The sequence below is a fragment of the Helobdella robusta genome (genome assembly GCF_000326865.2).
Source record: "Helobdella robusta unplaced genomic scaffold HELROscaffold_14, whole genome shotgun sequence".
In the NCBI taxonomy this organism is placed as follows: domain Eukaryota; kingdom Metazoa; phylum Annelida; class Clitellata; order Rhynchobdellida; family Glossiphoniidae; genus Helobdella; species Helobdella robusta.
Genome location: NW_008703782.1, coordinates 683,976 through 700,659, shown reverse-complemented (window position 1 = coordinate 700,659; position 16,684 = coordinate 683,976). Strand labels below are relative to the sequence as shown.

General features: G+C 30.6%; 5 protein-coding genes across 5 annotated transcripts in view; 3 read left to right on the top strand and 2 right to left on the bottom strand.

The window, feature by feature from the left end:
* Nucleotides 1-2,629: 2,629 nt before the first annotated feature.
* Nucleotides 2,630-4,033, bottom strand: HELRODRAFT_168710 (hypothetical protein; the record flags this gene model as incomplete). The annotated part of the gene is made up of 6 exons (XM_009014577.1): nt 2,630-2,753; nt 2,819-2,921; nt 2,986-3,033; nt 3,127-3,292; nt 3,624-3,709; nt 3,946-4,033. The coding sequence occupies 6 exons, from the start codon at nt 4,031-4,033 to the stop codon at nt 2,630-2,632; spliced, it is 615 nt and encodes a 204-aa protein (XP_009012825.1).
* Nucleotides 4,034-4,057: 24 nt separating this feature from the next.
* Nucleotides 4,058-8,630, bottom strand: HELRODRAFT_190612 (hypothetical protein; the record flags this gene model as incomplete). The annotated part of the gene is made up of 10 exons (XM_009014576.1): nt 4,058-4,478; nt 4,618-4,755; nt 5,112-5,300; nt 5,617-5,782; nt 5,861-6,163; nt 6,296-6,392; nt 6,670-6,778; nt 6,916-7,041; nt 7,298-7,467; nt 8,559-8,630. The coding sequence occupies 10 exons, from the start codon at nt 8,628-8,630 to the stop codon at nt 4,253-4,255; spliced, it is 1,596 nt and encodes a 531-aa protein (XP_009012824.1). The 3' UTR covers nt 4,058-4,252.
* Nucleotides 8,631-9,243: 613 nt separating this feature from the next.
* Nucleotides 9,244-11,360, top strand: HELRODRAFT_168708 (hypothetical protein; the record flags this gene model as incomplete). The annotated part of the gene is made up of 3 exons (XM_009014575.1): nt 9,244-9,467; nt 10,493-10,715; nt 11,169-11,360. The coding sequence occupies 3 exons, from the start codon at nt 9,244-9,246 to the stop codon at nt 11,358-11,360; spliced, it is 639 nt and encodes a 212-aa protein (XP_009012823.1).
* Nucleotides 11,361-13,621: 2,261 nt separating this feature from the next.
* Nucleotides 13,622-14,700, top strand: HELRODRAFT_168707 (hypothetical protein; the record flags this gene model as incomplete). The annotated part of the gene is made up of 2 exons (XM_009014574.1): nt 13,622-13,645; nt 13,801-14,700. 2 exons carry the CDS (start codon nt 13,622-13,624, stop codon nt 14,698-14,700), a joined length of 924 nt encoding a protein of 307 aa, XP_009012822.1.
* A 562-nt stretch (nt 14,701-15,262) lies between these two features.
* Nucleotides 15,263-16,684, top strand: part of HELRODRAFT_168706 (hypothetical protein) — a gene marked incomplete at both ends in the record, with an annotated part of 3,002 nt that continues 1,580 nt past the window's right edge. Inside the window, 2 exons of the mRNA XM_009014573.1 lie at nt 15,263-16,275; nt 16,399-16,549. Of these exons, the coding sequence (XP_009012821.1) occupies nt 15,263-16,275; nt 16,399-16,549 (1,164 nt within the window). The remainder of the gene's footprint in view (nt 16,276-16,398; nt 16,550-16,684) is intronic.

The following is a 16,684-nucleotide window of genomic DNA, read 5'->3' as shown; positions in this document are numbered from 1 at the left end:
TCACCAGACAATACCAACAACAAGGGTAGTAATAATAATAATAACAATAATAATAGCAAAAACAATAATATATAAATATTAAATTGATTAAAGCTGAATTATCATAGACTGAAAAACAGCTCCAAATATTAATGGATAATAATAATAGTAGCAACAAATATTTATTCATATGTAAATATAATCTGTGTGGCTTTCTATCTATTTGTTTGTATATCTATCTATTTCTGTATGTATGTTTCTATCTGTCTGTATATTTATTTATTTATTATATTTTAAAGATATATATATATATATATATATATATATATATATATATATATATTTGTAACTCAATGAAACTACTTGCCGTCAAATCTCCTGCTATTGCATCATAATATAAATATGCATATACAAATAAAAACGTGTATAAATATACATATAAAATATAGATACATACATATACAAGTACTCATATTAAAATATATGTATAAATATATACACATAACCGCATATTTATACACATTCTTTTTTACAGTGACATATAATTACGCATACATATATATGTGTATATACAATTGAACATACATAAACGTAAAACAAGAAGAGATAAATTAGATGCACATGTTAATCGATGGATGTGTGTGTGTGTGTATTTCAAAATTGTGTATGTGTATGTATGTTTGTGCATTTTGTTATACTCCTTATTGAACCTTTAGTACATCTTTCAGATATAGAGTCATTTCAACAAATTTGGAGGAAGAGGAGCTATCTATGATAGGTGGGTCTTCCTCTTTTATCCAATGCATTGGTGGCTGAGGTAACATGTCAGCTGTGGGGGGAGCTGAGAATTTAGACCCACAATAGATAGGACTACTGGATCCGGATAACTGCTGCTGCCTGTTGTAGTACTCTTCTCTCCAAGTGCCAAGCCTCAGAGGAGTTGTGAAACACTTGTTCGGAGTTAATGTCGTCTGTGTTCTGTTTTGGTTTGGAGTTCTTTGACCATGTTTCTTTCTAAGTGAATAAGATTTTCCTCGAAATTCGGGCGACTGGTTTTGGTAAAAATAGTTTTGCTTTACCATTTTTAATTTTTAACTTGACTCTTCAAATAATTGTCAGAAGATAACGTAATGTTAGTCCCTTCTTTCTGAGATTCTTGTATTAAGTAATGCAGTAAAAGCTGAAAAATTTAGAAAAAATATCGACAAATTCTCAGACATAGTAAGAGAAATTAATTTAAACCTATTAATATTTTTATAGTATAGAGCAATGTTAAAATTTTATAAACATCTCTAGAGAAAGGAAAAGTGATTAACTTTACAATTACATTTGACAAATAAAGTAAAAGTAAACAAATACATAATAAAATACTAATAATTGATATATAATATCTTAAATCAAATAAATCAACCAAATGACAGAACAAAGTAACCGCCATTCTTCTCGAATTTTAGAACAATTTAAAAATTACTTGTTAAATAAATTAAACTCCAACTAAAAAACAGTCAAAAACAAAAGGAAGTTAATCCAGGCGTAATGTAATATAATGTAACACTAACGAATTCGATCCGAAAGTTCAAATTTCGAAATTTCTAAGGAATATATTTGAACTTTAGCTCAAAAAATTTGTTCCTTATTCTATAAAGCGACGATTTTACACACTTCGAATAAATAAATTAATTAATAACTTAATTACATAGGGCTAATCCGAATTAAACGCTCCGTGAACAATGAATTGCTCATTCACTTTCGCAATATACACATACATATATATAAACCATAGGTATGAAGAAATGATGTCAATTCAATCGTTTAATAACTATGGAAAGATAAATAAAGTTTTTCAAAAAAAAAAAAAAATCATTCATACCATATTCGAGATTGTAAAATTTAGATAGACGCATTGATTCGCGGTAAAATTTTAAAATTATTTTACAAACGTAAACTCGTAAAACACAAAGTGCATGTTTCACCACTAGTTGTAAGATCCCATTGCGGACAAACGAAACATTGACGTCACACTTCTATCATAATGTTATGACCGACGGAACGATCAAATTGCTCAAAATCATTTATCATAATTATTAACTTTGTTATATTTGTAATTTTTGGAATGCAAACCATAGAGGATTGTAAAAAAAAATCAAATCTATAGCAAAGAAGGCCATGTTTCCAGCGAGGTTGTAAATGTGATTTATGCAGTTGCCTGGATTAGTTTAGAGCTTCTATTACTGTTGGCATTCAAATAAACGTTCACCAAAGTTTGCGTTTGAAGCAGTTGTGTTCATCTATCGGAAATCTAAATATTGAACCAACGGAATAACGAACAGTTGACAATCGTTGGAAGCTACAACACCGGTGTTGGAAATATAGAGATCTTTGAAGTTATATTGATGTCAGTAGTTACGAACGTTAATGGCCACAACAATAACTAACAAAATAGTGTAGATTCAGTTGACGATAGTCACAATATAAAAGAACACCGTCAAAAAAGCGATTTATTTTATTTAAATTCTGCGCAACTTTTGAATCTCTGGGTGTAACAAACTATGTGAACATTTGACACGTGACAACACTACATAATTATACCTCATTGCAGAACTAAGACATTTTACAAAAGGTTAACAAAATTAGAAACCATATCCAGGAGCTAATCACCTAAAAATGGATAGTAGAGATTATATTGCAATTCCAAGCATTCCAAATCTTTTGCCAAATTTTCACATAATCCTTTGATGTCTTTCTCTCTCAAAGCTTTCAAGTTATTAGATATTCTGGATAAAAAATGAGATTTGCTTTAAATAATTTAAATAATAAAACCTTTGACAAAAAAAGAGACCTTTTAAAATCAGAGTCATTGTCAGGAAATTTTGTTAACTCATCTTTTAGAGCTTCAAGTCTTTTAGTCTCACTGATTTTAAATTCGTACTTGGCTTGCAATTCTAATTGAAATTAATTAAAATTCTTAAATGCTGCAGATTACTTAATCAGAGATTTGTAAAATACCTTTGAGGTGAAGTACCTTCTCATGAACAGTTTCTAACTGATCAATTTCTAGAAAGATTGAAACAAGATTCAATTAAATTTATTTAAGAAAAAGAACAATACAATGCAACATAAAAGAGTAGTTATACGGATACGCCTAACCAATAATCAATTTTGATTTTTCAGCTTGCATCTGTACTGATTTTTCCTTTAACTCTTTCCTCCGGACTCTTATTCCTTCACCTGATATATCAAACTTGGACAAAAATGACTCAACAGATACAAAAAATTCATTTTTCTCATCCTCTATTGCCCTTTCTGTTAATTCCTAAAAAAAAATACAGAACCCAAACTACGCCAAAATGTTTTTTAGGACAAATCAATAATTTAAATTGCATTATTAAAAGTTGAATTGACAATGTAAATTACAAAACTTCACACACTAAGTTTCTCCTAGAGGTTTCCAAATTTGTGTTCAAGGCATTTATTTGTTCATTAAAAACTTGCAGCTGTGTGTCTAAATAATTGCTATTACATTTCAACATTACAAGTTCCTTTTGCTGAATCAAATTTAAAAGAATTATTGTTATAACGTAAGAAAATTAAAATTTGAAAAATATTAAAAAATTAGCAATATGTTATATTAATATTTAATTTACCAAGCTTTTCAATTTGGAAGCTTTTTCAGCATTTTCTTGTCTAATCTTCCTGAGGTTTTCGTTGCACAAACTTCTTTTTTGAATAACTTGATTAACGGAAAAATATTTGCATTAATAAAAACGTTTAACGTTCAAAAACTTATTGCAAAATAAAATTTCTCGTTTCCACTCATCTAACACTAACAGTCTAACTAAATTGAAAAATTAAAACATGTTGAATCAAAAAATAAAACATTGAAATTGCCTTGATAATTTGAAGTTAGATTAAAGACAAAAAAATCCAAAAGAAAATATGTAGCTATGGAAATTTAAAACGGCCAACCGTCGACTAATTCTCTTTTTTTAGCTTCGACTAATTTTTCCGATGACTCAATTAGGGTAAAAATATTATCCAGATCGGCAGACGCCATTACGGAAAATGCAAGTTCTTTAGTCATCAAAAAAGACTATTAATATTAACACACAAAAATAAGCATTATAAACCATTCTATCTGTATCATATATATACATTCCTAATTATTACCAACATATACATATATATGTGAACTTTTCTATCAAAACTCATTAGATTTATTTAAATGAATCTTCAATCAAGGCAAAACGAATGTTCAGAGAGTACGGATGACTCATTAATTCACATTTTTATAATTTTCAAGGAACTGCTGTTGCGGTAATATCCGTAGAAGTCTATCGTGTCCATGATTAACAGACCACAAATTAGGCATGTAGGCAGGTTTCATGGAGTCCAAAAAATGTTGCCTCCACATTCTCTCAAATTTAATCAATCCATTTTCCGCTATGACAGATCTTGTCACTTTCAAACCATGCTCTTCAAAGTTTTCATTAATTTGTTTCCTAGATAAAAAATTTTGTCGAAGGTCTTATTTTTGAAATATATTTAAAAATTACTTGAAATAACCTTAATACACACAGTTTTTAATTGAAATATAATAAATTAAGCTGAAATAACAGAAAAATAAAAAAATAAACTTACTCAACATCTAACGAAAAACCCCTATCAACCAGTTCATCATAAAACTCGTCAACTTTAAAATATTCTTTTAAGCAATTCCTCAACTCTTGCTGACGTTGTGTCGGTATCTTGTCGTGCCCACGGTCATTATACAGGGCTCTGGTGAGACAAATGAATGGAGAAAGAAATTATTAAGTTTGATTGAAAAATATTTTCAAAGTTACAAATTTTATTCATTGATCAATAAATATAGAACATTATTAAAATAACCAAATTTAGGCTTGAATTATGGAAGTTATTAAAATATCAAGTTCACTTAATGACAGATTTATAAAAGGCTCTGAGGAATCAATTTAATAGGGGAAAAAATGATAGAACTTAATTTTAAAGACACTTTCCAAAGTTACAAAGCTACATAATTTATCCAATCATCTAATTTATTTGATAAATAAACATATGAATGAATTAAAAATATGCAAGATAAATGGAAAAATAACTTAAAATAACCCCCATACTTTGCAGCTGACTTAACTTTTGTAGTAGCTGCTGAACTGACATACTTATCTGACCTAATAGTGGCATCATACTTTCTAGCCAGTGAAAATTTAACACGGGAATCGTATTGGTTGCTTATCAAGTGACATTTACTACATAGTAGGACGACGTCATGTGACTTGTGCTCTTTAAATATGACTGGAAAGTGTCTGTCAAATCGTATGTGTGTGTGTCTGAATGATCGTGTGTGTATGTGCATGTGTGTGTGTTAGTCAGTGATTAATGTTGGGTATAAGATGATGAAATGTGCCTAGTTTAGAGTTGAAGTGGCTGGATTCAAATTCAAAGTAATCCCCGCATGTTTATATACGTGAACTTAAAAACACTATTTTTAACATTTAAGAGTAACTTATAGAAGAAAATAACTAACAATACCACTAAAAAAAGCTACAATAATGTTATCACCATCATCATTTTTTGATTGTTTTAATTAATTTTTCAACTTATAAAGAAAAATTGCCCAACTTCCTGTACTCATGTGGAATAATATTTTTCCTAATGTAAGATTCAGGCAGACCACACACGACGCATCTGTTGTCCTTTTCCTGTAAATAATAATCCGATTCACTGGTCGGCCGACCGGCTGGCTCAAACAACAACTTCACTGTCAATGGATTGTCGGATATTTTTTCTGGCCCGGGATTAGTAATTATAAAAATAATAATTGAGAAATTATTATGACGCAATTATTTATGGTATAATTATCAACCTCCAATCTTCTTATCTATGTACCACAAAGCTTTTTTCTCATCGCAAGTACATAGTAGCTGACCGTCATTTGAAAATAATTTACAGTTCTGATATAAAGGTTCTTTGCGTACATTGTACGCCCTAGTCGGTTTTGCTTCCTTAAAATTAGGAGGATCATCCCGTCTGGAATTAGTGATGTGACAGTTTTGAAAAATTTTAAATTTGTTCTCTGCTTTGTTTTTATATTTGATGTCAACTATTCCCTGACATATCTTTGTATAATTGTTGGACGATGCGGTGTTTTTTAAGATTAGGTTGTTGGCTGTTGGTTGGTTTGTCAATTGATGCATTGTTGCTGGTGCATTACTTATTTCATCACAGTTCAAAGTTGACGCTGTTAATTTATTATCATCATCGTCATCATCATCATCATCATCATTCTTAATCCTATTACTAATGTTAGCTATCTCTTTATTGTGAGAATATTGCAAGTCGACAAGTTTTTGAAATATTTTTATTGACACCAAACTGTCCATGGCTGCATAGAATATCTGTCAGACATGGGAAAAATTTAAATAATTATTATATTATAATTAATAATAATGAAATAATTAATAAATTATAGTTAATAATAATACAATATGCCATACAGTCAAAACACTTCATTCAACGTCTGGGCATAAAAAAATTAAACAAAAAAAATCAACAATGAATGAGTCAAAATGGGCAACAATAAATAAGCAAAAAATTACCACTACTACAATTATTATAATTAAATAATAATAATTATTATAATAAATTATAAATAACAGATTAAAAATTTACCACCTGCTCATCATTCAATTCATCACTCTCCCAATTCCCACACCTAATTCTAATGTTCTTAGATAGATCTATGCCCAACACTGCTTTTGAAAGGTACTTTAGGCCACCTGGACTATATATATATATATATATATATATATATATATATATATATATATATGAGTACAAATATATATACTGATCATTTTTATTTTTACAATTATTACCATCGTTATCAGAATTATCACCAGTATAAAATTTTTATATCACCTAATCTTTGCCAAACGACATCTGAGAACAACATATCTCAGATCTAGGCAGCCTTTGCATTCTATGTTGTAATCTCTATGCAGTTTCTGTCCATCCTCAATACTGGCCACTCCGACTTTTAATATTCTATGGTGTGAGTAAAAGTGAATGCAAAATATGCATGAAAAAATATATTTCAACAAAAAACAATAATAACAAAGAATAAATAACTCAGGACGTAAATTTCAACAATACAGACCATGTAACTGGTATATATATTTTTTAAAATAACAATGAAAAATCTCATCATAATAACAAAACTACAAAAAGCATATTGATAACCACAACAATAATAACAACGCCACTTATTATCATGAAAATTACAACAGAAACATAAAACTACCTTTTATCTCTCAAAATATCAGCTAAACTTTGTGGAAAAACATTTTCCTTGTCAAGAAGGATCTTAATCCTAATAAGCAGGCAGAGGCCTGAAGATGTTGAAAGTTGAATTAACGATATCGGCCTAACTTCATCTCCATTGTTACACCATTCACAATCAAATCCTAAAACCTGTTTTTTGGTTAAAAAATAAAAATGAATAACAATGATATAATATATACTAATATAGCTATTTACAGTATAGAGAGATAATCATAATATTATAATTATATAGTATGTCATAAATTATTTATAATTCATAATACATAATATTAATATAAAAATAAATATATTAATTAAATGTATGAATAGTAGAAATATAAATTTATTTTAAATCTATATTAATAGACTCTATTCTATAGTATATTATAGTATACTTAGTATAAGACTTATTTATACTATAAGTATGTTGTATAATACCATATTATACCTTACTGAAGATATCTAAAAATTCTTTAAACCTACTGAATATTCCTTTAAATCTCTTTCTACATCAGGAAAAATATCATTCCAATTTGATGAACTCTTGATGATTTTTATGATTTTTGGCCTAAAAAAATCAGATTTTCGTCTTCTGTTCCAAAGATAATACGCCAAGCCTGGAGATCGATTTATAAATTTCATTAATTTAGATTTTAGATTAATTTTTTTTCAGGTTGAAGCAATAAATGCCTAACTTGCTGAAATTATGGATAAAAAAGCTAACGGTAGATACTTTTTAACCATAATAAATAGCGGTGGCACCAGTTTAAAATTAGATTAAAAGGTAAATGCGGATAGAACGGCAATGTGTAGCTTTTTGTCGGTAAATTGTGTCGGTTTCAGAGCAAACTAATTTTGAATAAGTTGACATTAAATTGAAAAAAATATAAATATAAATAAATAAAAATTGTGATTGTTTAAATCATTAAAAAGTTTTAATTAAAATTCATTAAAAAATGAAAAAAAATGACAAATCCGTATTATCTACTATAGATAACATTTAAAATAAAAATTTGTTACCGCCAAAGACTGTTAATGGCATGAAAATGTAAACAAGTACGCGAAAATTCTTGATCGAGAAAATTGTGTTAGCGAAAGTTTTTTTTTTAAATAAATTAAATATTTTATTTTCCTATAATAAATTTAACAGGTAAACTTTAGTTATTTATTTATTTAACTTATTTTTTAAATGATTATGAAAATTTGTAAAGTAACCATATTAAAATATTTCTTGTGCTAACTATGGATAAGATATGGTCAGAGTTCCGATCAGGCGGTCGCTTGCTGCTAAAGAGAGTTGCGTAATAATCCATGTTAATGATCACTTTTGTTACGTAACTTTCATATTATGCCTAATTAAGTCCGCCGTCTAGAGAGCTGTCCAGAAATAGATTACATAATAATTATGTAAGCTTTTATTGGTGAGAGTGATGTTAAAAGTTAAGGCTTTTTTAGAGCTGTAGCATATTCAATTGCATATTTTTATAATTATATATCTATATATTTTATTTATTATATATATAGGATGTGATGGTGTGATATATTGAGATATATCTTTAAAATTTTGTGTGATTCATTCATTCATTGTTCATTTAACTGAACATTAACTTTTTTTATTTTATTTATTAAAAGTTAAAACATATCTCTTGTTAATATTATTATTAAATTAATGATGATTGATTAAAATTTAGCTAATTATTTTGTTGTTTAATTTTAATTAGTGTATTGTTTTAACTCAACATGAAAATATGTAATGTTATTGGTTTCAGGACTTTTGTTTTATTTTTTAAAAATAATGTTAAACATTACGTTAATCTTTCATTACTAAGCTATTGTAACTATACTATATATTTACTATTTGGTAATTAAATTGTTTTGTAATACACTTAATTCTCAATCTTTACAGGAAAGAAATTGAAAAAAAAAATGTCGTCAGTTGACATACCGTCAACCATAATAACTGTCACTAGCTTAATCAGGGAAGATGACGGGGATAGGGCCAATGACGACGACGAGGACAACAACAGCCGCAACAACTTCACCCCGAAGAAAAACAACAACAACAATAATAATAATCACAGCAACAGTGGCACTAAAAGTAAACTTAGAATAAAAATCGAAACTCCTACGAGCTATAATTGTTTCGATACGTCTATCATAAACATCCTCAATGATGGTGATGATGATGAAGAGGATGATGATGATAATATAAATAATAATAATAATAATAATATAAATAATAATATTAATAATAATGTTAATAATAAATGTAATAATAATAATGATAATTATATCACAAATGGGTTTGATAACCATGCTGAAGATAGCAACGATGGTGATGATGACGATGACGACGACGATGGTGGTAGTGCTGATTATGATGATGTTATGCTCTTGCTGAAGAATATTAATGAGAGAAATAAAGAGAATAATAATAATAATAATAAATTAGCTAACAACAATAATAATAAAATAGTCAATAATATTAACAACAACAACACCACTATTATAACTAATAAAATGGAATGCGCAAATAGATTTGCCATAAATAATAACAAAAATAATATAAACAGTAATAATAATAATAATATTAGTAATAATAATAATAGTAGAGTTTTAAATTTATTTGGTTGCTTTGATAGCCTGATAAATAGTGATTTCATTCCTAAATCAACAACTACGCTGTCGTCATCATCATCATCTGCACCATCATCGTCGTCATCATCATCGTCGTCATCATCTTCATCATCACTCTCATTGTTACCATCCTTACTCAAGCCTTCATCATCATCCTTATCAACTTCATTTGCAACAGTAGCCGCTCCATCATTATCAAACACATCATCGTTGTCATCTTTGTTGATGTCATCTTCATCATCATCATCTTTTTCGTCGTCATCATCATCATCATCGTTGTTATCTTCATCGTTATCATCGTCATCATTTCTGCCGTCATCATCATCACCATCATTCACTGTTGCAACCACTACTGTGTCTAATGCAGCTACTACTTCTACCACTGATACTACAACTACAACTATTAATACCACCATTACTACTTCTACTACTACTACTACTACTAGTATGTGTTATGCTACACTAACATCTTCATTATCGTTGTCATCATCATCTTCATTATCATTGTCATCATTATCTTCATCATCATTGTGTCCAGTGAATGTTCAAACCAGAAATACTTCTACACAGTCATCAACACCGTTGATAACAGCTTGTCAAACAACAACACCAGTAACATTAGCAACTACAACGACTTCAAAGACATCAACAACAACAAAGACATCAACAACAACATCAAAGACATCAACAACAACACCTACAATATCAACAAATTTGCATGCACTGAATATGACTCAAATGATCATACCTCTATCATCATCGTCGTCGTTGAATGCATTATTATCATCATCTCCAGTAACTCTCTCATCCATATCATCATTTTTAACATCAACACCACCATTCGCATCATCATCAGCAGCAGCATCTTCTTCTTTTTCATCATCATTGTCGTCATCATTCTCATTATCTTCTTCAATATCATCACCATCATTGCTACAACCAGCAACAACAACAACAATGATGATGATGTCATCAGTAAGACCAGATAATGTCATCTCTATGACGACAACAACACCCAAATTTGTAGCAGTGGCATCAACGACAGCAACTAAAATAGCATCAACATCAAACTCAACAACAACAACAACATGTTTAATATTGCCAAAAACGTTGACATCATCATTTATAACATCAACAACACTGCCATCAGCAGTGATGATGACAGCAAGACAAGCAACAACAACAACAACAGCCTCATTAATGACGTCATTAAGAATGACGTCATCTATAACATCAGTAGTGCCAGCAACAAAATTAATGCCATTGTCATCAACATCAACAGTTGCAGCAACATCAACAGTTACGGCAACACCAACAACATTATTAACATCAACAACAAAAACATCAACAACAATATCATCAACTTCCAAAGCACCAATTGCTGGCTCTTCATTGAAACTTCCTAAGAAAAGATCTTTTGCAGCAACAGCAACAACAACAACAACAACATCACCACCAACAAATTGTATCATTGCACATGACAAGATGATAACGAGGAGAACTTCGAGATTATTATCATCACCACTATCATCATCATCGTCGTCGCCATTTATCCTTAGATCACATAAGTCGTCATTATCATCATCGTCGTCATCATCTTCATGTTCATCATCGTCGTCGTCTTCATCATCATCATCTGGATCTCCTAACAATAATTTTCCAAATCCATTAAAATACCATAAAATCCACACTACTAATACTATTGCTGCTGCTGCTGCTAAGGCTACTACTACTACTACTACTACTACACTGAATACTACTACTACTACTACTACTACCACAACTTGTGGCATTAATAATAATAATAATAATAACAATAACATTAATAACAAGAAAAACAATAACATTAGTAACAAGAATAACATCAACAGCAAAAATGTTGACGTTGTTGTCAGCATATTCTCATCTGACAACAACAACAACAACAACAGCAACGACGATGACGACTATACTTCAGCTATCGAAGCCAGCATCATTAACAGAAATACTACGACTAATAAAAGAAATAATAATAATAATAATAATAACAATGATAATAATAATAACAACAATAATAGTAATAGTAATAGAAGTACAGATAGAAAGTGTAACACAGATATGAAGATAGTAAAATTTGATGATAAAACTAACTGCCCCACTCATGAAAGCTTAATCAATAACAATAATAATAATAGCAATAACAACAATAATAATAATAATAATAATAACAACAACAATAATAACAATAATAATAATAAAATGAATAATAATAATAAAATGAGTTATAATAATAATAAATTTTATAGTAATAAAAGTAATAGAATTTCAAGTTACAGTTTCACTGATGATCAGCCTAATGATAGTAGTAGTAGTAGTAGTAGTAGTAGCAATAGTAGTAATTGTAATATTAACGTGGCCAGCATTCTTGCTAGTACTGCAGCCTCTACTACTTTAACTAATTGTCATACTAATCACAGTACTACTACTACTATTACGACTACTACTACTACTACTACTATCTCTAGTAGTACTACTACTGCTACTAACACCACAACTACTATTACGACTAATAGTAGTAATGGTACTGCAATTACTACTACTTCCAAGACTGCAAATGGCGTTGTTTACAATGGCCGAAACAACAATTACAAAAGTTCTAGACCTGTGAAGGATAAAATTTCAACATTCAGCAACAACAACAACAACGGTTATAGCAGCTTGAATAATGATGATAATAATAAAAGTAATTTGATAAATAACAGTGCCTTATTTATTGACAATAACAGCGCAAACAACAACAAAAAATTTATAAATCACAACAGCAACAACGACATAAACAACATCATCTGTGACAAAAACATTAGAAGCAATGGCAAACCATTTAACACGCTGCACAACAACAACGTGGCTATTTTTAGCACCAGCAAACAAAGCAACAACTGTAACGAAACAACAGCTAAAACATCAACGACAACGTCAACAACAACAACAACATCAGTACCGTCAACAAAAACAACATCTGCAACTGCAACAACATCTGTAACGTCAACAACAACATCAGTAACATCAACAACAACAACGTCTGCAAAATCAACAGCAACAACGTCTGCAACATCAACAGCAACTTCAGTAACATCAACAGCAACATCAGTAACATCAACAGCAACATCAGTAACAACAACAACATCAACAACAAAAGGTTTCTACAAGAAGCTCCGCTCCAAAGAGGTGAAACATTTTATACAGAAGTACATCAAATGTAAGATTCTTCCCACATTAATCTTTCATTTATTATTATCAATTTATTTAAAAATGACGATGATATATTTTAAAATATTAATAATAAATAATAATAAATAATAATGAATAATAATTATTATATAAATAAGAACGAAAATTGTAAGTGACATTTCTTAATTTATCTGCAGTTGACAGACGAGCAGGCAACAAGGCAGGGAAAGACGAATACGATAATAATGCTCTCCCAGCTGATGATGGCACTCATCATAGTCTTCGTAGTCATCGTCGTAATAATAATAATAATATTTGTAATAATAATTATAATAATAATAATATTTATGATAATAGTATTTATAATAATAATATTCGTAATAATAATAATAAGAATCATGATGATGGTGATATAGCCTTTCCACACATAAGCACTGATGACGTTACCCTATTCAAGATGGCTAATCATTTTTACATTGAGGTTGGAAAGTGATAATGTTTTTATTAATAATAATTGTTATACTTATAGTTAGCGTAATAAAATTCTTGACAACATTAATAATTGTTGTAATTATAGTTGGCATAATAAAAATTATAATCAAATAATTTTAACCCATTCTTCTAACCATCTCTTAGCATAAAGACCAGAGTTACAATATATTTGTTGATGATGAGGATGACTTTGAGGCCGGCTTTTTCAGCAAAAATATCCCAAACAGACCCAACCACTACAATAGCAGCCACAGCAACTACAATAACAGCAACTACAACTACAATAACAGCAACTACAACTACACTAACAGCAACTACAACTACAATAACAGCAACTACAACTACACTAATAATAACAACTACAGCAGTAAAAATGGTAGTAGCAAAATTTTTGGTATGGATAGCAACATTTTTGAAAAAAATGGCTACAAAATGTTTGGAAAAGTTGACAGCAGTAGCTGTAACAACAACATCAGCAGCAACTGCAGCACAGCTTATCAACGAGAGTTCCCAGAAAAATTTATGAACACAGCAACAACAATGCAACTGTCTCAGTCTCCAATGCTAAAACAGCCATTCCTTCCAAACGATATGAAAGTTTTGGAAAAACCCAAAGACATGCTAACAACGACAACTACTACAACGTGTACAGCTGATACTAAAAATAGAACGTTGGCTTCTCCAAATTTACTGAATATTGGCCTTTCTAAAACTGCTGCTACTGCTGTCACTTCCAGTACTGCTACTACTACTAATAATAATTATTATTTTTACATTAACAAGGATAACAATAAGAATAATAATAGCGACAACAACAATAATAATAATAGGGATGTGCCTGTTAAAAGGAAAAGAGGCAGGCCGAGAAAGGTGGTAAAAAATGTTGACGCAAATGGTGATATATCGATTGCTGGGGGCGATGGTAACGAGGGTTATAACTGTGGTGGTGGTGGTGCGGGCGGGGGTGATGGTGGTGGAGAAAATGATGGACCCGTCAGGAAAAAAAGTGTATGTACTTGCTTCCAGTATTTGTGTTATTATTAACTGTAATTAATATATATATATATATATATATATATATATAGTTATATATATATATATTTATTTAATTTAATATATATAATATATAATTATTAAACTTTTTTATGATTTTTTTGTGATAATAATTGTAACTAAATCATTAGTGTTTGTCATAGTTTTTATAAATATAGTATTATTGTTCACTGTAGTTATAATTTCATTAATAAATATTATAGTTATAACATAATTATATTAATTAACAATCAATTATTTATTATGAGGAAATTCGTTTTTTTTACGCCTCCACTTCCAGAAACTTATATCGTCTATCTTAAGGGAGTTGAACAACCAGAAGATTATCACTGTCCCGTTTAGTGACATCATTAAAAACTCTATGGGAAAATCATCATCGTCATCATCATCTTCATCTGCATCGTCGTCATCATCATCATCATCATTGTTGTTTTCGTCATCATTATCATCATCATCATCTTCCTCCTCAGTTAAAATGTCAACAGCGTCTAGAGACATGCTGCAAAGTTTTACTGGAAAATCACCACCACCATCATCATCAGTAACGACAAAAATGACGTCATCATCCCTACGTCATTGTGATGACGTCATGAAGAGTTTTGGCGATGATCATAATAATGAAAACAACGCATCGGCTACTGATAACAATCATGATATGATGACTGATGATGATGACCGTGATGATGGTGAAAGTAATAGTTTTCCTATTGCAGAACAAAATACTACTACTAATACTACCACTACTACTACTAATAATAATAATAATAATAATAATAACGATAATAATAACGGTACCAACGCTTCAGCTGGCGTGAAAAATTTCTCACGAGGTGCAAGAAAAAATATAACAACGGTTGACATAGGCGTTGATGTTTTCGTCGATCCTGACTTAAGGAGTGCCAACAACTACAGCGGCTCATCAGATTTTGGCAACGACAACAGCAGCAGAGACGGCCGTAGCAGTAGCAGCAGCAGCTGCAAAATCGGAACTGACGATAAAATTGTCGGAATCTACCTAAGCAAGACGGACTCGGTGACTAAAACTAATCTACTACCTGCATTCCTATCCCAAAATAACGACTTCATCGATTTTGCTAGCTTGATCATGCCAACAACAGCAACTACTACACGTGATAAAAACATCAACATCATAGCAGCAACAACAACACTTAACAGCAATGTAACAGCAACAACTTACAACAACGACAACGGTTTAAATCCAGAACCTAGATCCTTAATAACGTTTAACGAGACCAAGAAGAATGTCGCTACTAATAACTCTACATCATCGACATTGGCACGACGACAGCGCGTGTTAACAGCTGACACAAAAACTGGATCGAATGCAATGCTAAATGATTCGGCAAACGTTATTACACACACAGTAGTGGCGAAATCTCACAAAGTGGCACCCGTGAAGAGTTCCAGTATGGAGGATTTTTCTGATGCTATTACTTCATGTACACCAGCAGTAGGATCGAAAACGGCATCCACAACAATATCCACAACTACAACAACAACAACGTCAACAACAATACCAACAGTTGTACTCTCACCAAGGACCACGTCATCATCGTCAACAGACCTAACGACGGCATTAGTAGCAACAACAGTTGTTCTTTCAACAGTAACAACAACAACAACACTATCACCAACTGCATCATCATCAACAACAACAACATATTGCAGGCCAATTTGTTCGTGCGTGCATCAATGTGGTCTGCCTGGCTTTCTCCCAGCACCCCCCAATATGTTCTTACAACAGCAACAACTTAACAACAACAACCTTTTTGACAACAACAACAACATCTCAACATTCGTAAACAACTACTCTATACCGGTTATTCAACAACCTCAACAAGCGTTACAGTTTCAACCATTCTTGTGGCAAAATCATTCAACATTGTTGCCCATCCAAGCACCTCCTCAACAACAACAACAGCATCAACCGTTGTTGCAACAACTCTTATCTCCG